We start from the raw sequence: 19,576 nt of genomic DNA on the forward strand, positions 1-19,576 counted from the left end.
AAATGGTTTTCCATTGCCCACAGGAATAGGCCCCTATCCTGGATGGTCACAATCCTGCTTGTCCTCCCATCACCCCTATTGAAGGTCTCCACCACACCACCATTATACGGGCATTCCCCAGCAGCCACCCAGAGGGCCACCTCTGCCACGTGACCACCACCACCCTCAACTCCACTCCCATAAAGGCCCCTCGAGGGTGGGTCGGGTGGCTTGGTCTGCTACAAGGTCCTCACACACCTGACATTTGCCCAGGTAGTTGTCGTAGTACATGTGAATCACTAGGTACACCGAAAGCAGCAATAACAGAACATCCAGGTGCCATTCCCAGCCTGGTGTTATAATTCAGGAGACCAGGAACAGGACAAAATGGCGGGCAACCCCGTGCCTGCTTATACAGCACCTCACTCCACTCCATGCCAGTGCGCCAGCTTGCAATGACAGTTCCTGCCAAACCCCACATGTTGGAATGTGCCAGTTCAGAAGGGAGGAAGGCATGACTTTGGTTATCCTCCCAAGGAGATGTTTTGGCTAGAAGTAGTGGGTTAAGGAACATGCAGAAGAGGACTTGGCATATGTCATCTCATCATTATAGTCCCCAGTGATTCTCCCATGAACAGTATGTGGGAATGCAGGCCACAGGCCTGGCATCCACTGCAAGATGGCGATGGGTTGGGCATGCTGGGATGGTGAGTGAGGGCTGAGCTGGTGGCTGAGGAGACCTCATTCTCTGCCCTCATAAGAAGGTGAGGTTTCATGGACCATGGTGGACAGATGGGCTGGGGTAAGGGTGACAGGATGGGTGAGGGTGGGGGCTAGGAATACTGGGTGGACCAGGGTCAGGAGATGGAGAATGGGGTGTGGGGAAAAAGAGGGGCCAAGATAGGAGGACCTGGGTGCTGGCTGGACCACCCAGTGGATGTGGTCCAGGGTAGGACAGCGGTGGCCACTTGCCTCTAACACGTGTGAAGAAGCTCAACCTAGAAGGGATTATTTTCCTTTTAACAAATAATTATTCCACTGGAATGACCACGGAGGGAAGATAGAGGAAGGGACTCTCTGTACTATCAGTGCAACTTCCTGGGGTTACAACGATTTCAAAATTAAAAGTTAAAAAATTTGATGGAACTTATGAAACACTCTTTGCTTGATGTGACCCACCCCACCACACAACAATTAGGAAGAGTGGAGCTTCCACCTAGATGTGACGTGGATCAGACAGTCCTAAAGCCCCAGGAGGGGACTCACTGTGAACAAAACCTTGTTCAGGAAAGCTTCTGGCCATTAAATTATGTTGGAGAGAAGCTGCCAAGGGAAACAATGGGAAAAGGCAGAGATTCAGGGTGACTGTTCTGAACCAAGAACTGTAGATAAAAGAGGTTTACATACTCTGTGCAGTCCTGTAGCCACGAGTGCATGTGGCCACTGAGCCCTTGAAATGTGACTCGTCCCTACTGAGAAGAGCCAAGAGTGTAAAACGCATATAAGGTTTCCAAGAGCTAATATGAAAATAAAAGAATGTGACTATGCCAAAACTTCTCTATGTTAAAATGTCAAATGGTAAAATTTTTGATATATTAGGTTAAATATAAGTCACTAGGATTGATTTTACTTTTTTTGTTTTGTTTTCTTTACCTTCTTCAAGCAGTTACCAGGAAATCTAAAATTATATATGTAGCACAAGTTTTATCTAAAATAATTAGGTGGTGTGCTTATTCTGTCAAATTCAGAAACTATACTGTTAAAGTAACATTTCGTGAATGTTCTAATACTGGTCAATTAGAAATTAATTTTAATCATTGGTGTCTTTGAGATCACATAAAAGTAATACATATTTATGCTTGTGTTTGACCTCTTAACTCAAGTATGCAAATTAGCAAGTAATTCTTTACCTTTATGAATAAGTTTTAAACAAGCTTTTTAGCTATAAAAAAGTCTTTAAGGTGTTTCATTTGGAAAAGCCCAACGGAGATAAGGATTAATGTTTGTGCAAAAGCCCAGCATAAAACATTGCCATTGGTATTTTCACTGGTCATTCGAAAGTTTTCTTCCCGGTCCTATAGAGAAGAGAAATAGGCAGGCTTAGTTTCTTGAAGTACTTTGTCTATTTATTTATTTATTTATTCATTTATTTATTTATTTATTTTGCCACAGTGCTTTATTTAGCTAAGTAGCAGAGAGGAAGAATCAACCTTATAAAACATATTTTTCCATTTTGGTGCAAAATATCTACTATGATGTAATTATACACTTCATTTTGCCACCATCAGGCAAAGCAAACATTTGTATGGCCCATTGCCCCACATTGATGAGTTTTGACCTTGGGCGTCCTTCATCTGCTCTCTGTTGGGCACTGGGCATGCCTTATTGAATGATCACACCTGCCTTCATTTTATTTTCCAATGAGGAAATGGGGACTTAGAGAGGACACAAAGGTGAGTGAGTGGTGGGCTGCACATGACCCCATGTCTGCCCAGACTCCACTGAGGGCAGTGATTCATAAAGTATTGATTAAGAAAGTAGGGTATACTTGAGGAGTCTGCACAACCTAGGGGTTGGTGTTTGCATTGCTAGGAGGGTGTGTTCAGAAGCATTTATTTGTCTGTTCTGTAATTAACATCTACCAGACTCATACTCACACTTTGCCTGGCCCTGGGGACAAAAGACTAGTGAGTCCCAGGCCCATTTCCACAAAGAGCTCTCAGTACAGCAGACAGAGGGACAAACTTTTGTCTCCACCCCCTGTGTGTCTGCACAGTTCTGGCTCAGAGGGAAACACAAGGAGTAGGCAATTGACTCTTTCCTTGCACCAGAGGCTTTGTCTCAGGAAATGCATTCACCTGACATGAAGAGGAATGAAGAGGTAAAATAAGCTGAACAGGCAAACTGACCCTTTGATAGTTTTGTTCTTTGACTATTTGCTGCATTTGCTCAATTAGATGCTCCAGCTTGATGCTAACTTCATTAACTTTGTCCTTTGCCTGTGCCATGGCTGCGTCCACATCACGCTCTCCAACTCGGACATCCAAGTGGACCCTCTGTACAGACAGTAAAAGGAAGAAAGTCATGTTTCATGTCTTCAAAACAACTCTGCTTTTTCTCCCCTCCTCTGCTTTTTTCTTACTCCTTACTTCCCATTGCCCTCCTCTTTCTGTCCCCTTTTCCCTGCCTTTAGTAAACAGGGCTTTGGGCCCCTGGGGTACACTTCTGCTCTGTCACCTTTTTTCCCTGCCACTCTATTCCCTATTCTGCTCAGTAGTTTTTCTTTGTAAAGATAATGCATTAAGTGGTAACTTGGACATCAAATTTGCTATTAGACAAATGCCTTTGGCACAGCAAAATTTTTATTATTGCTCACAGGACACTTTTTTTTTTTTTTTTTTTGCATGGGCAGGCACCGGGAATTGAACCTGGGTCTCAGGCATTGCAGGTGAGAACTCTGCCACTGACCCACCGTGGCCCACCCAACATTTTTTATTTGTATATAACAAAGTGACTCATGTTAAAGCAAAACTCTCTTAGTCTGTTGTCAGCATTTAGAAAATAGCCCATCAGCACCACTGTGTATGCATTTTATTTATTAGAATTCTTTACTAATTCATCCTTTAGTCTTTACTTGTTTTCAAGCCTGACAAATCACAGTTCTTTTACCCTTCCCTCATAGTTTTTATTTTCAAACCTTTTAATCAACTTCCTGGCTCTCCTTTGAACCCCTCTGAAGCTCTCCCACTCCCTCTTTCATTGCTGCACCCAGATCTGGACACAAGACTTCCATAAGTTTTGGCTAGTCCCTGTGTAATGGTTCTGCAAGCTTGGATAGTGCTGATGCTCAGTCCTTCGACAAGGACATGGGAGACGCACACTCACCAGCTCACTCCCTCCAAATGACACGAGCTTTGTTGAATTAGATTCCAAGCAGATGATGTGCTCACCAGGCGAATGGGAAGTGAAATAGAACGTTCCTTGTGGGCCATATAACTTTGACAGCAATACCTGCAATCGGGCAATTTTTATAGTCCAAGTTTATTAGTCTCTGCTTCTAATTTTTAAATATAAATTTCCTCTATAACAACTAGTAAAAATTGTGCAGTTCCTAAAGAAAAAGTCTAATGGTCAAAACACTTATGAGGCAATATTCAGACTTCTTTGTAATCAGAGAAGTACAAATAGCAGTAAGACATCCCCTGTTGTTTATCGGATTTGGAGAGATTAAAAGGCACCCTGAGGGAGTATGCAGAAATAAGCACTGTCCAAACACTGTTGGTAGAAGCATGTAAGTTGGAAGAGCCATTTTGGAGGACAGTATGGCCAAATGTATTAAAAATTAAAATGCACATAAGCATTGACCCAGCAGTTCTACCTGTAGAAATTTATCCTTGGGAACGCACAAGTAGACAAGGTTCTATGTAAAACATTCAGTGCGATGTCATTTGTAATAGCAAAACTGGAATTTTGAAATAACTCCAATGCCTTTTGGTAGGAAATTAATTAAACACATTTACACAAAGTATCATTAGATCTATATCTACCATTAAGGAAAGATGTCCCTTTCCTTTTGTAAAGCAGTCTGCATAGTATCCTTTTTTTGAAAAACATAGTGTTTGAAACAGGACATATGCAAATATATATACATGCACACACACATTTAGAAAAATATCTCAAAGTATATACCCAAGTTCTTCTTAGTGGCTATATTTGATAGGGAACTTTGGTTTTCTGCTTAGTATATTTCTATGTTGTTTTGAATTTTATATTATGCATGGTCAGAAAATACAGAGATTCTACTGTTTTAAAAAAGTTCTTTCCATATTGATTTGGAGAAAGCAGAAGAATCTTGTTATGTTCTCAATTCCCCTTTACGTGCTGCCTTTATTTAGTGCTGTACATATTAAGAATTATAAATGCTGGTTAATGAGTGCTTGTGTCCCATAAGTAATGCATTTAAACTTTGTAGGGATGCAGGGCAATTCATATTTAGCAAATGAAAGATTTTATTCAAAAAAAAAAACACAAAAAATATTGACCTCATCATTGTAAGTTGTAACAGTCACAAACATTCCCAAACCTGGAGCAGATTCAAGGAAATCATGTCTTCCTATGTCCCACTGCTGTACCTTGAAAGTCCCTGTTTCAAAACATAAAAGATATTTCTCATACAATAAATGTAAGACAAGGGAATTAGATGGTTCCTCCTACTTAAAAAGATGTGTCTTTTCAGTTTCTCCAAATCACAACAAACTGTAGCAGTGCGACTAGCTCCCACCCTGTGCTTGGATCATGAAGCAGAGTTGGATGATCCTGGCATATAGAGAAGGCCTTGAGTTCTTGGACCAGTTCTCACTTTTGTTGACCAGGTGACTTGGCAAATCACTCCACTGGTCTAAGCCTCAATTTCCTATTCAGAGGAACAACATACATCCTGCCTAAGTCTCAGAGTAGTGAGGGTTGTTGAAGATGGGCTGAGGAAAGCTTTCCACCTGGAATGGGCACTCCATGAGCTCCCCATGGGCCAGGACTGAGGCTTTTTCTCACTGACCCAGTCATCCTCTTGCCTTTTTATAATTATCCACTATAATTCTGGTAGCATCCCTTCATAAAGCAAAGGGGATCCTGTCCCTTCTTTTCTTTCCTCCAAAGGCTCCTGCTGACCCTGGATCACTGAAAAAGACTCCTCTGCTTTCTGCCCTTGGATTCTGATTGCCAGTCTGGGGCTTAGCTCTCCCCATATGCCCTTGAAAGCTGCAGTGGGAAGGAAAAGGCAGCTGACATTGTGCCTATATTCCCTGCCCATGATTCTGCTGAGCACCCAACATGCATTACCTCATGTCATCTAGAGATGGTGTTGGAAGAAAGTGTTTTAATTCACCTATCACCCAGTCATTGACAAGTATAAATGAGCAGCTTCACGGAGCAGGCTCTTTTCTGAGAGCTGGGGGATACAGCTATGAGCAAAGCAGACCATATCCTTGCCCCATGGAGCTTTCATACAGGCAAGAAACAGACAAGTAAATCATTAACATAATGTTGCAGTGCTAAAAATGCCCACCACAGCACTTGCTTGTCATAGACTTTTGAGTTTATTGTGATGATCACTTTAATTGGACGTTTAATTTATTTGCCTTTAAAATGGTTGCAAATTTTTGCATGCATGTTTTTTTTTTTCTTTCAACTTACTCCAAGGTGAACCGTCACTCTTTAGTAGTGCTAGGACAAAATTGTACACTAACACCAGCCTGGATCTTATTCTTTTCCATTTTGTTTGAAGTGCAGACCAAATAGTATCACTCTATTGTGAAGTTAACATTGTTGGGGTGAATCTTCTACACAAATCATTTCATTTTTCTTTCAATGCTTAGTATGAAAGACGGTAATATGCTGTAGTGATACAATTGAAAAAAGGCCTTTTTCGATTGTGCATGACTGCTGATGACTAAGCTTTGACAATTCTTTAAATATGTAATGTTAAGGTTAGATTTATAAAAGCAAATCTGGTAAACTGGGTCTCTGTCATTTTCTTAGATAAAAATAAAATAAATGCTGATATGTTTGCTGCAAAAAAAAGAAAGTAAGATTGACGGTTCATGCTTGGGACTTTGTAATGCAAAGTGGAGAAGTCATGGAAGGCTTCTCTGCCATTTAAAAAGGCCTGCAGGACGTGAAAGAGGGAGATGGGCATCGTGTGTGTGTGTGTACCTGCATATGTGTGTGAACGTACATATTTCTGCATGTGTATACGTATTATGTGATATCTGTATGTGTATGAGTTTGTGCATGTATGAATGTATATGTGCATGTGAGTGTGTGTATGAGTGTATCTCTATATCTCTATCTGTACATGTGTATAAATGTCTTTATTGTGTATATATATGTGAACATTTATGAGAAAGTATGTATTTGTGTGTATATGCACATACATATAAATATAGATGTCTGAAAATGTGTATGTATATGTGTGTGACTATATATGTGTGAGTGAATGTGTATGTGTGTGCATGAAGTTTGTTTTCGTTTCCTACACTGCTTAAGCAAATTCATGAAGTGGGTTGGGTTATACAATGGGAATTTATTCACTCAAAGTTCAAGGCTGGGTAAACGTCTAAATGAAGATGTTGTCCAGGCAATGCTTTCTTCCTGGAGACTGTGGCATTCTGGGGCTGGCTCTGTGCTGTGGCTCTTCTTGGGCTTGAGTTTGGCACATGGAAAGGCATAGGGCAGCCTCTCCTGGTCTTTCCATTCTCTTCTAGGTTTTGTTGAGGTTTGGCTTCTTGCTTCCTGTAGTTTTATCTATCTATCTATATCTATCTAGTATCTGAATTTCATTCTGCTTATAATGGACTCCAGGAATCCATACCAATTGAGGTGGGCCAACCCTTAATTGAGGTGGCCTCCTTAAAATGTCCTCTTTAAAATCCACAGGACTGGATTAGATTTGGGAACGTTTTTCTGGGGTACATACAACTTCAAACTACCACAAATGTATATGAGTATGTGTGTGTGAAGGCATATATGTGTCTGCATATATATGCTTTGTTTTTATATGTGTAAGTGTGAATGTTTATATGTGTGTGGATGTGTGTGAATGTACATATGTTGGTGTGTGTACATAAATGTATCATGCTAATATATGTGTGAAGGTATATATGTGCATGTATATACATATTTGTGTGTATACATATGTGAAGGTCTATATTTGTGCGTATATATGTCATGTGTATTGTATAGATAAATGTGTGTGAACATATGTGTGTGTATAAATGAACGTGTCTATGAATGCATATATATGTATATCTAAAATATGTGGGTGATTATATGTATGTTCATATATATTTGTGTAAATGTATTTATTTCTGTGTGTACAAATATGTCTTTAAATGTATATGTGGAGGTGATTACATGTGTGAATGAATATATATGTAAGTGTGCATGAAGGTATGTATGCATTATTTACATAAATGTAGATATATGTGTGTGAAAGCATGTGTCTGTTTTCATGTGTGTATGCATGTGTGTGTACATGTGTGTGAATATATTGGTGTGCACATATACATATATATGAATGCATACACATAGATGTATGTGAGTGTATATGTCTGTATGTCTGTATGTGTGTGCTTGTATATTTAGTAGAAATAATGTTCCAAGTGCCATCCTAAGCAATTAATACATATTATCTGGATCTTCATGACAACAACCCTAGGCAGGTAGATACTATTTTTATGATAATTTTTCATATGATGATTCTAAGGCCTAGTGAGGAAAAGTAATTTGTCCAAAGTCAGAGAGCTAGTAAGTGGCAGAATCAGGACTTCAATTCAGAATGGTACCATTTCTCTTAATCGCCATATTATACTATCTCTGAGAAAAGATTATTCTCTTCAGGAGTAACCAGAAATGCAAAGATCCTGAGCCAGCAGTGTGCGTATAGTATCCGAGGAACAGCAGAGAGCTAAGCCAACCTGGCTTAGAGAGAGAGGCCACACCTGAGCAACAAAATAGGTTCTCTGGTGTGGGGGGAGGTTGATTCTTAGGCATAATTATCAGTAAGCTTAGCTTCACCTTTGCAGGAATAAGCTTCATAGGGGTGATCCCCAAGATTATCAGGAATTCAAATATTTCCTCCTTTCTCCCCAATCCCCCAAGGGGACTTTGCAAAAACTTTTTTATTCTCTGTCCAAATTAGTCTGGGATATATTGGGGTATTACACTAAACCGTACAAACCAACAAGATCTCATGCTGTATTCAAGATTCCATGTAATTCAAGTAAACTGACCATACCAGCTAAATTAGATAATAATGCTACTCAAAATATAAATTTTGCACCAAATAAGCATCTCTCTTTCTGGTCTCACCCAGAGGTTGAAGTTTGAAAATATGGGCCATATAGTCCTTTGCCCAATATTCTGATTTACCTTAGTCCTATCCAGATTAACTTCATTCATATCTCTAGGTGAAGTCTGATCACTCTTTCAGCTTTTTAAACAGTTGCTGAATGGTCACCCTCATTTTTGGAAGAGTCTTGCCAAATATAAGATTATGACTTAGAAATTATTTTCTTTAAATATTTCAGCCATCACCTTCTTGCCTCCATGGTTTCTGATGAGAATCCAGTACCTAACCTAATTGGGATTCCCTTGTGTATAACTTGCAGTTTTCCTGTGGCAGTTTCTGAACTCCCTCACAACCTTGGCATGGGACAATCGATTACTATGTATCTGGGTGTGATTCTCTTTGAGTTTACCCTTTTTGGGGTTCTTGGCATTTTGGAATGTGCTTATTTGTGTCTTTTGTTAAATTTGGGGAGTTCTCTGCCATGTTTCTTTGGCTATTCCTTCTGCCCCTTTCTCTCCTTCTTCTTTTTCTTGGGACTCCCATATGCATATACTGGTATACTTGATGGTGTCCCATAGGCCTCTTAGGCTCTGCATGTGTTTTTAAGATTCTTTTTTCTTTCCGCTCCTCAGATTGGATCATTTCAATTGTCTCAATTTCAAGTTCACTGATTCTCTCTTCTGTCAGCTTCAATCTGAAAACAACTATGAAAGCTTGGCAAAATCTATTAAACAAGGGTTTGATGGCATTGGAGTATAATCAACACGGGTAGACTTATCATGTCTGAGAGACAGGAAGGATACAACATGATCTCCACAATCATCCTGATAGTTTTACCCCAGGACAGTTTTGAAATTGTGGATTAGAGTCACACAGGCTGAGAGAAAGAGCTAAGGAACCAGAGGTCAGAGTCCCAGCCTGCCAGAGTGGCTTGGAATTGAGGGGTGAAAGGCAGGAGAGGAAGGAAATGAAAACAAGGAGAGAGGCCCCAAATCTTCACAGAATCTTCAAATCATTGGCTGACACCTATACTACACAGAAGTAGGGGGAATTAAAAAGAAATGAAGTAAATGGTATCGGTGAGCAGAGACTTCAGCTGTCACAAGGATATGGGGAGAGAGGTTTGAGCCCCAAGAAGATAGGAGGCATCTTGGTAAACACTTGGCGGGCCTTTTGTTGGCGTCCCAAAAGAGCCACACTGGAGGAACGAGATGAGGCTCCAGGAGGACACATCCTATGATAAGGCTTACATTCCGTGAATACGGAGAAAACAGCTCTAGCTACCTGTCAGGAAAAAAAAATAACCCTCTCTGTAGAAGAAGAACACCAGCCAAAGCCTCCGTAACTTTTCAGCCATAACATTTAGCATCCAATCAAATGTCATCAAGCATGCTTTTAAAAAAAAGATAGAATGGGGTGGGCCACGGTGGCTCAGCAGGCAGAGTTCTCGCTTGCCATGCCGGAGACCCAGGTTTCCCGGTGCCTGCCCATGTGAAAATAAAAAGACAGAATGACCTTTTATTAGTATAAAAATGTTTAAAAAACCATAGGGCTGTACAACACAAACAGTAAACCCTAATGTAAATGTTGGCCTGTAGTTCATAGTATAATCTTAATAATACTGTTTCTTCAATTGTAACAAAGGTATCACACCAATTAAAAGTGTTAATAATAGGGAAAACCATGGGGGAACAGTATAGGGGAATTTTGTATCTTCTACATGATCTACCTGTAATCCTATAAAATCTCCAATAAAAATATACACACATAGCTTTATTTTGGGAGGACCCAGATTGAAATAGGCAGCGCAAAGATGGCGGATGAAAGTTGTGGGAGGCAGGTTTCTGCTCTCAGATGGTTGCCAAATGTGCTGCCTTGCAGGGAGAAGCCTGGGGTTGCATGTGCTGAGACCCCATCAGTGGCAGAAGGTCAGATGCACAGGGTTGCTCCCATAACCAGATTCCGTGGTTCTATGGTTTGAGGACTTTATTTTCCTGTAAAAATTAAATCTTGTGACTTGGCATGTTTCCAGTTTTTCCCTATACTCACAGTAATTTGAAGTAGCTGAGCTTTGAATCTAAATAATTGCATAGGGTGGTGGCTAAGGAGACACCAGTGGGAAGGGCACAAATGGAAGCCCAGGTAGGCAGGGGGTGGTGATGGAGGGAAACCATTGAAGCCAGCAAAGAACCAGGGCAGCAAAGGAGGAGTCAAAGAAGTAGGTGAGGCCATTGAGGACCAGACAGACAGCAGCAGTCAAACAGGAGGAAGTCTACAATAGGTCCTTGCCATCAAGGCTGAGGTAGCCAGAACAGCAGGATGGGCCATGAACCAGCCTAGACAGATCTCTCCTCAGCACACCTCTCAGGAGTGCAGTGCTGCTGCATTTGCCATTTCTGCCTCAAAGACCTCCAGTGGCTCCTTCGGCTGTGGTCTGCTGCCATGCCTGTGTCCTGGGTCACATCCATCCAGCTGGTGGCCACAAGACACATGGAGGGTGGGTGGGCTACCATGTCCCCTTACTTATCCTCTACCCCTTCAAATGCAGACTGAAAAATTCAAAAAAAAAAAATCCAGTTGCTAGGTAAACAACCAGCTGCAACGGGACTCTTCACCTAAGAGCCAAGGCTTCCCCTTAGATGAGACAATTGGCTCTGAAAACAGACTTAACAAACACTTAGATAGCACTTTCCCTGCAGCTGGTCAGGTTCCACAAGTTTTACAAACATTCATTCAATCACTATCACACCAGAAGGAAGAGATGTTATTATTATTATTATTATTATCCCATTTTACAAGCGAAGAAAGAGAAAGGGTAAGTCACTTGTCCAAGGGCACAAAGTTGTGAAAGGGTAGACCTGGGAACTGGATCCTAGCAGCCTTGTTCAGAGTCCACAGGCTTCGAGCTTCTTCTCATGGTGACACAGCACACCGACTGTTCTAATACAACCGAATACTCCCCCATGTGTCTTCTTTCCCTTCTTCTCAACCCAAAACCACATCTCACATTTCTGTCTTTGCCTCCATACTTAAAAATTCATTGATTTTCTGAAGAATAGTAGTTATTAATGTTTGCAGCAGAATATCCAAATGTAAAGACCTAGATAATTGGTCAATTTGACATTGGATTTGTAATGTCAAATTGAGAGGAGAATTTGACACTGTTCAATTTAAGATTGAATAGGATTAAAAAATACTATTTGCATTTATGAAAAATAACATTAGCTTTAAATCCTGCTTTTGTTTCTTGCATTTAAATCAGGGAATTTGCTATCAGTTCTGACATGTCCCTTTGTAGAAGACCCATCAAGCTCAGCTGTCTAGGAACATGCTTGGAACAGATGTGGTGGGCTGTGCGACTGGAAAGCCAGGTCCGAGCTGGCATCTGCCACCCCAAACACCTCCTCCCAGGGTTACTGGGGTGAGTTCTGGACACTAAGATTCAGGGAATACACGGACGGGTGATGTTTTTGTCTGTTTTACTGGACCTGTCCAAGACCCCAGACACCTTTTGAGTATTCAACCGTAATTAGCATGATTACTGACATCAGGAATTATTTTACCTAAGGAAACCTGATGACTAGAAAAACAACTCAATCCTGGACTCTGTGGTGCTCACAGGTTTCCTATTTTAGGAATCACACAGTTCACTTTTTTTTTTTTTTTTTTTTTTTTTTTTTTTTTTTTTAAAGGAAAGACAGAGAGAAGGAAGGAAGGATAGAAGGAAGGAAGGAAGGAAGAAAGGGAAACATTTTTAAACATTTTCTTGTATTCTGTTTCTCCGTTTTTGTTACATGGGCTGGGGCCGGGAATCGAACCGAGGTCCTCCGGCATAGCAGGCAAGCACTTTGCCCGCTGAGCCACCGCGGCCCGCCCACACAGTTCACTTTTAAGGTCATTTTCAAGTAGCTTTACACAATCTAATAAATTTTCAAGAGAAAACCATACAGCATCATACTCACTGGTGAATAATATATGCTCTAAGAGGTTAGCACAAGAACATCATAACATGACATTTTAAGTTTGATTTTCAGCTAAGTACTTTTGCCTACCTGTTATCAATGTATCACTTGGAATATCTTCCATTATACATTTCTCCTCTCGTTCCCCCACATGGAAATAAAAAGCAGCTGAAAATGAAAAACAAAAATTTATAAGAAATATTAATGTTTGCATTTCTGTTCTTTAACCACTCTTCGTGGTGCTTTCTCTGAAATGGATTAATTGCAATGGAGACTGTTTACGGAGAGTTTGCATTTCTTTGGAAAATTTTGTAAAATTGATTTTTGTGAGAAGAGACATATGGTGGCTACCCTTGGGCAAATAATTGTAGTACATTTCATGGAACAAGATAAAAAGACGGGCGGACCTTGAGCCTTCTCAAGCGTAATGACGTCTGAGTGCACATTTCATGTGTTACTCTGATGCTTTTAAGGTGTTCTTACTTAAGAACACTTTTAAAGCCTTTGAAGTGTTTTTGATGGAATGAAAAATAATGTAGGGTGAAGGGAAAGGCACCTGAGGACATACAAAAAGAACAGGAACAGCCAATGCAAGTCCAAGAACCCAGGGCCATGTCTGTAGGCACAGACTGAAATGGGCCTTTTCTGCTCGCTCCCATAGTTGGCAGGAGACGTGGGGGTGGGGGTGAAGGTGGTGCCATGGAGGATGAGAAGTAAGAGAGGAAGGGAGACTGGTGCAGAAGAGAGTAATGGAGCAAGGAGCAAGGAGCAGATTGCTGAGGTGGAAAGGTGACTCCTGTTCTAGCTGAGGCTTCAACCACGAGGACCCTTCCTTATAAGAAGAGGGAGCTACAATTACTGTCATCATTTAGCTCTCTTCATATCTGCCTGGGTATTATTTTTTAAATCTCTTATTTTGAAATAGAGACCAAGATGTTGCAAATAAATAAATAAATAAAACAGTCCAGAGAGGCCTGTGTACCCATCGCACAGCTTCTCCAGATGGAGATGCCTTTTGAAAGGTGACTTCCTGGTCACCATCAAAGCCAGAGGTGACGCTGGCATAATTCAGGGGCTAAGAACATTTCCATGAGGAATTACGAACATTCAAAACAAGTGAAAAAATAGAAACATGTGACTGTGTGGTTTGGAGCAGAGACTGGCATCTGGCCACCTGTTCTCTTCCCCCAAACCTTTAAACCATGAGTTTGAACAGGTACGAGACTGTGGGGCTGCCATCTCTAAAGCAGGGACTGTGCCTGACACAGCCACCATCAGTGCATGCTGCAGCCCTGGCTTCTCTAGCAGGGTGTGTCTCTGCTCAGGGGCCTTCGGAGCTGTCTCTGCCCTTAGACCCCTCCTACCTGGTGCTCATCTGGCTTCGGAGCCCATCTCCTGCCTCCTCTTCAGGGACTGTGCTCTGTGCTCCAACCTTTCTCTTCATCAGGCATTCCTGTGATGAAGAGGCAATACACTGGGGCCCCTGCCAGGGCAATACTCCTCTGCTGCCACCTGTGTGTGTCTCTGGCCAAGCTACTTACTGGCAGTCTGCCCCAATTTCCTCATCTGCATAGCTGGGATGAGAAAAGTCCCCATGTTCAGTGTACCTCTAAGAATCAAATGTGCTCATGTGTGTAAAGTGCTCAGAACAGCCCCAGCACAGGGGAAATGCTAATGAATGTTTGCTATTGTTGCTGCTTTATAGCCTGACATCTTGAAAGAATTGTCTGGATGTCTTGTTGATGCTTTCTCATACCCATTTACTTTAAAAAATCTCTTTATAATGTAAATTTTCATACCCACAAAACTAGAGAATTGTGCGATGATCTACAGTCTTGTTTGTTTAACATCACGCACAAGCATACAATTCATGAATCATGTCCACACTTTTTTCCTGGAGTATTTTAAAACAGATTCCACACCACAGGTCATTTTCACCCACTGGAACCTCAGGGAGCATCACTATTAATGATGTTCTTTAACAAGATGACACTTAACAAAGATGGCAAGTCCTTACTATATCTCACATATAACTCAAAGTCAAACTTCACTCTCAAAAGCTTGATTCCTTTGACAAGTACCCAAACAAGAGCCACTCATTGCATTTTATTGCAACATCCCGGCCACAGCATGGTTCTTTGGGGTGCAGGGGATGTGGGCATGAATTGCACCCTGAGTTTCTCGCTCCTCCAGCCCAGCCTGCTAAGGTATGCCTGACTCCCAGCACTCCCAGCTCTTGGTGACTTGAGTGGCCCAGGACAGTCCTTTGGAAAAGGCTGCAGAGGCCAGCAATGTAACTAAAGCTGGAGGGTGGGCAGAGAGGACTGGCAGAGGGACCAGAGTGGACCCGTGTGGGCACCGTCAGTCCTCTCACCTCCCTAGCCAAGCAGGAAGGGAAGAGGTCCTGTGAGCCTTGCTCCCACTGTACATTGCTCCCCTCTACCTTGCTCCGCCTCCCCAGGGCAGCTGGCATGGGGGTTGGGGTCTGCCTCCTGGAGTGCCTTCTCCATGTGGCCTTCAGGGCAGCTCACCCAAATGCACCTGGCCAGGGTCCCGTGAGACAGTCGCAAACTGCCCATCCTTGGCTGGTGGCCACACCTCCCCTGGCTCTTTTACACCTGTGCCTTGGTGACACTGACTCATGCCCACCTCCTCCCCCCTCAGAGGGTACCTGTCCCCCATTTCCTAGAAGGGATTGACTTTTCTCTGAAATGGTGTCCTTCCTACAGGTGATAAACATCCTTTCTTACACGAGAAGATGAAGGCAGTAAGTGAAATGTCTTCATGCTGCTCTTTCAATGCTTGGCATCTCCTAGCTTGAGTGACTATTGGGTGAACTGCTATTGGCTTTTGAAATAAAATTGCACCCTATGTCCCCTGAAAGGATGTGTGAGAAACATTAGGCAATCCCACAGCAGCTGGGAGCATCGGGTAGCCTTCTGGTGGTGTCCATGGGGCTGTTGAGCATGAGCTAGGCCCAGTCACAGGACACAGAGTGGAGCCGGCCACAGTAAGGTTCTCTTAATCTGTATTATATCATTTAAAGTTTTGACTTTTTTTTTTTAACTAGCTTATTAGATGTTGCTTTTTAACTAGCTTTATAAAGGGGGAATTTATTAAGTTGCATGTTTACAGTTCTAAGGCTGGGAAAATGTCCAAATTAAGGCAAGCTATGAAAATTTCCAAATTAAGGCATTCAGGGAAAAATATCTTGGTTCAAGAAGGCCAATGATGGTCAGGGTTTCTCTCAGCTGGGAAGGCACATGGCGACATCTGCTAGCTTTCTCCCCTCATTTCAGAAGTCGTCTTCAATGGTTTTCCCAAGGCCTGTATGTTCTATTGGCTCTCCTGGCTCTAAAGCTTTTCCCAAAATGGTTCCCTCTCAAAGGGCTCTTGTAAGCAATCCCACCTCGAATGGGTGAAGACACATCTCCATGGAAACCATCTAATCAAAAGTTACCACCCACAATTAGGTGGGTCACATCTCCATGGAAACAACAGAAAAGATCCTTCCCAGCAATAGTGAATGAGCATTAAAGAACTTGGCTTTTCTGGGGTACACAACAGATTCAAACTGGCACAAATGCAGACCTTGCACAAATGTTATCTGAATTCTTAATAAATGAAAGCGCCTGGAAATGCACCTGGGAGAAATCTGCTCCAGGTATCAGTGTGGGCACCACCTGCCTGGCTGATGATTCACTCAGGAGCCCACCCTGAGGCTGAGGGACTCTGTGAGGGAAGCACAAGGTGAGACAATGGGGTCATATGGGCCTGTGTCCCCCCCAGCACCTTACCTGACCTCCTACCCATACTCAGGTCCATGGTCGTGGGGGGTCCAATCTCTCCGTCCAGGCACTTCCAGAGCTGCCCTGACCTATTCTCCACTCTGCCTCTCCCTTCCCCACTTTCAGGCCGGTGTTTCTCAGAGGACCCCAGCAGGCCCTTTGGCGTGCAGCTTCTTTGCTCAGAATCATGTGGAGTCTCAAAGACCCCTCCTCCCATGAATGAGAGTGTCAGAAGCCTTGGTTAGGGAATTTCTCTCAGGAGTCTAGAGGTTTCTCCTGCCCATCAACTCCACAGCATAATCATTGGCCCTGCCCTTGTTCTTGACAGAATTCCCCTCTCTGGAGAGGACCCCTGGTGACCCAGCCCCCAGAGCTCCCGCCCTGTGCAAAGACCTCGACCTGCACACAAGCACTGTGTTGGTGCCCAGAATTGGTTGGCAGTCAGGTCTGGAATTCAGGGGCTTTCATTTTTTAATAGTTCAGATAACACTGGTGCAAGGTGTACATCTAGTAAGCTAGTTAAAGAAAAAAGACAAAGCTTTAAATAATATCATACAGATTAAAAAGTTAAATTTCATTTCCTTTGGTTTAAAACTTGAGGGCCAAGTCTCTGATTTAGTCCTACTGCAAGTATGAGTATGTCAAATACGCATTCTTCTGTTCACTATGTAGTAAAATGGGTAGTATCATTTACTTTTACCTCACAGATATGTTGAGGCATATTAAGTTAAATTTTGTGATATGTTTGCTCAGTCTCATTGAAAGCTCAAAACTTCGGACCTATTTAGTATACCATAGATTTAGCATCTTATTTATACCAGGGCTGGATAATTCTTTACTGGAAAACAAAGGTTAAGTACCTCTTTCCAGTTCTGGACAGGCAATTCTCTAGATCTTTGTGTGGTTCCCATTATAATAGAAATGAATGGATGAGCAACTATTTTAAAGGCCCAAGGATTTTTTTCAGATGTTTTATGTGACCATATCGTAGTAAACTTAATTTCAGTCATGAGACTGAAGTGGAAATAAGACCATTTTTGAAAAAATTGCTGTTAAATTAGAGATCCAAGTCATACTTTAAATACCTCAGGCTAATTACTGTTAATTTTTTGTGATGAATTTAAAACATTGACAGTAAGAATGGACTAATATAGAGGAAGGAAGACCAAGAATTCTTGCTCTTAATAAAATTACAGTAGTTAATTCTTAGAGGTTTCCTTCTTGAAACTTTTTTATTGAGGTTTTGTAATGTGAATGTGTTTTCTGTTGTATAGTATTACTCATTTCTCTCCTGAGATTTTACTTAACTACTGAAATCCTTAACCAATTACAATAGCTTGAAGGGAAAAAATGCCATGAAAACACCTTTTTTTCCCTCTTTATTTTCAAAATGATTTTTGATGCAGATTAGGCATCTGTGCTGATTTTTAAGGGTTTTTTTTTGCATGTATGTCCATAGTTCTCACCTTCATAGCTTTTACTGAACTTACACATTTTTTATCAGAATATAGGATCCCATTTTTAAATAAACTTAAAAAAAGCACAAAACCACAACTTTTTTTTTTATCATTCCTTTAGGAAATAGCTATTGCCAAAGTAAAGGAGTAGGTAATATTTCATCTTGTTACATAAGGGACAGACGGTTTGCAGAATTGTTTTCATAATAAAGTTAGTTTCAAAGGATGTATTCATCTATGCCCTTTCTCCAATTCCAAATGGCTCAATTTCATTCTAGAAATTTGAAATACAATATAATTTGAAATCTTTAATAAAAATTGGACTTTACGGTATATAAGAAAAAAAAATTGGCACAAGGAAAAGCAAATTAAAAAGTGGAGAGTCAATTTCTAGTCTTGGGGTGGGATGGGGTCATCTCAGGGACGAAACCTTGTGTGGAATGAGACTAGAAGGTATGACTAACCCACCAGAGTGAGTGATGATTACAGAAGAAAACAATTTTACCTAAAATGGTTCACAAAACCCCATGACCTAGCACCATATTGCATGATATAGTGAAGAGGGGGGACATACTGTGCTTTGAGGACCTGGAAGAGAGATGGAGGCGGATTACATGTTGTCAGTCATCTCTCAAAGACCTAGTTCAGCCTAGGTCAGGTCCAGGAGACAACAGCCCTGCTGAGCCAGGCCACAGGGTTCAGAGTTTGGGACAGAGGTCATGTGGCCAAATTCTGAGACGTGGCTGTGATTCTGGATCTTTAAGGCCATGGCTGATATTTTTGACCTGAGAAGCACCTCAAGGAGGTTGAGTGACCTGTCACTCCCTCAGTCCCCTGGCCTGCTTCTCTCAACTGGTTTGTGAGATTCCCCACTACATCTCCCAGGAGAGGGAAAATATATGCATAAAATCAGTTACGGCACCAAAGAGCCTGACAGAATAACAGCAGACTCTGCAGTCCTCCCCAGATGTAGGTCTCGGTTGGCATCTCACCATGGCCTGGCTCCTCTCCTGCTTACTGTCCTCACTTTCTGTGCAAGGTGGTACCCCTCCAGCCCTACCTGCAGGATAAAGAGTCTGCCACAATCCCTGTACTCAGTCCAGGCCAGCCTCAGGGAGAGACATGATGGCACCCGCTTTTCACCCTCATCCCACCTCCCTCTTCTCTCCACTTTCATAGGCTCAGTGGTGTCTGACAAAGCAGTGTGGGACTGACAATCAGGCTCAACTGACAGGGAGACAGCTTAGAAATCTATGACGTACAGTGGTCCTAGCAGAAGGCAAGCCATGCCCCGGTGCGTGTCATCTATGCTGACAGCAAACAGCCCTTGGGGATTCCTGATACATGGGAAAGCAGAAGTGAGTCACATATCTCACCCTCAAGTTGCTCTGTCTGGCTGAGGTAGACATGTAAGCTGATAATTACATTTAGAATCCACCGTGATTGAAGTCCTCTGACGTCTGAGTGGGGAGCTGTGAGAACACAGATGAGGCAATGGGGAATTCTGCTACAAATGATGATCACAGGCTCCCCAGGCTGAGA

The 19,576-nt window shown here is 42.0% G+C and overlaps 1 protein-coding gene across 2 annotated transcripts; it reads right to left on the reverse strand.

Moving 5' to 3' along the window:
• Window positions 1–1,612: 1,612 nt before the first annotated feature.
• On the reverse strand, window positions 1,613–15,443 carry LOC143653487 (transmembrane emp24 domain-containing protein 11). Of its 2 annotated transcripts, XM_077124517.1 has the most exons (6): window positions 14,154–15,443; window positions 12,880–12,957; window positions 5,022–5,122; window positions 3,865–3,990; window positions 2,889–3,035; window positions 1,615–2,054 (listed from the first exon to the last, which is right to left on the reverse strand). In XM_077124517.1, the coding sequence occupies exons 2-6, from the start codon at window positions 12,911–12,913 to the stop codon at window positions 1,905–1,907; spliced, it is 558 nt and encodes a 185-aa protein (XP_076980632.1). In that variant the 5' UTR covers window positions 12,914–12,957; window positions 14,154–15,443; the 3' UTR covers window positions 1,615–1,904. The 2 variants fall into 2 exon arrangements, with proteins under 2 accessions (XP_076980631.1, XP_076980632.1); XM_077124516.1 differs by lacking the exon at window positions 14,154–15,443 and having other exon boundaries at window positions 1,613–2,054; window positions 12,880–13,442.
• Window positions 15,444–19,576: the final 4,133 nt, after the last annotated feature.

This window comes from Tamandua tetradactyla, chromosome 13 (assembly GCF_023851605.1).
Source record: "Tamandua tetradactyla isolate mTamTet1 chromosome 13, mTamTet1.pri, whole genome shotgun sequence".
NCBI classification, from domain to species: Eukaryota; Metazoa; Chordata; class Mammalia; order Pilosa; family Myrmecophagidae; genus Tamandua; species Tamandua tetradactyla.

Coding starts and splice junctions, on each gene's coding strand:
- LOC143653487 (XM_077124516.1), bottom strand. CDS start 13,003: ATGCAAACATTAATATTTCTTATAAATTTTTGTTTTTCATTTTCAGCT. Junction 3,991..5,021: donor TTACAACTTACAATGATGAG/GTCAATATTTTT, acceptor GCCCGATTGCAG/GTATTGCTGTCAAAGTTATA. Junction 3,036..3,864: donor CATTTGGAGGGAGTGAGCTG/GTGAGTGTGCGT, acceptor CTGTCTGTACAG/AGGGTCCACTTGGATGTCCG.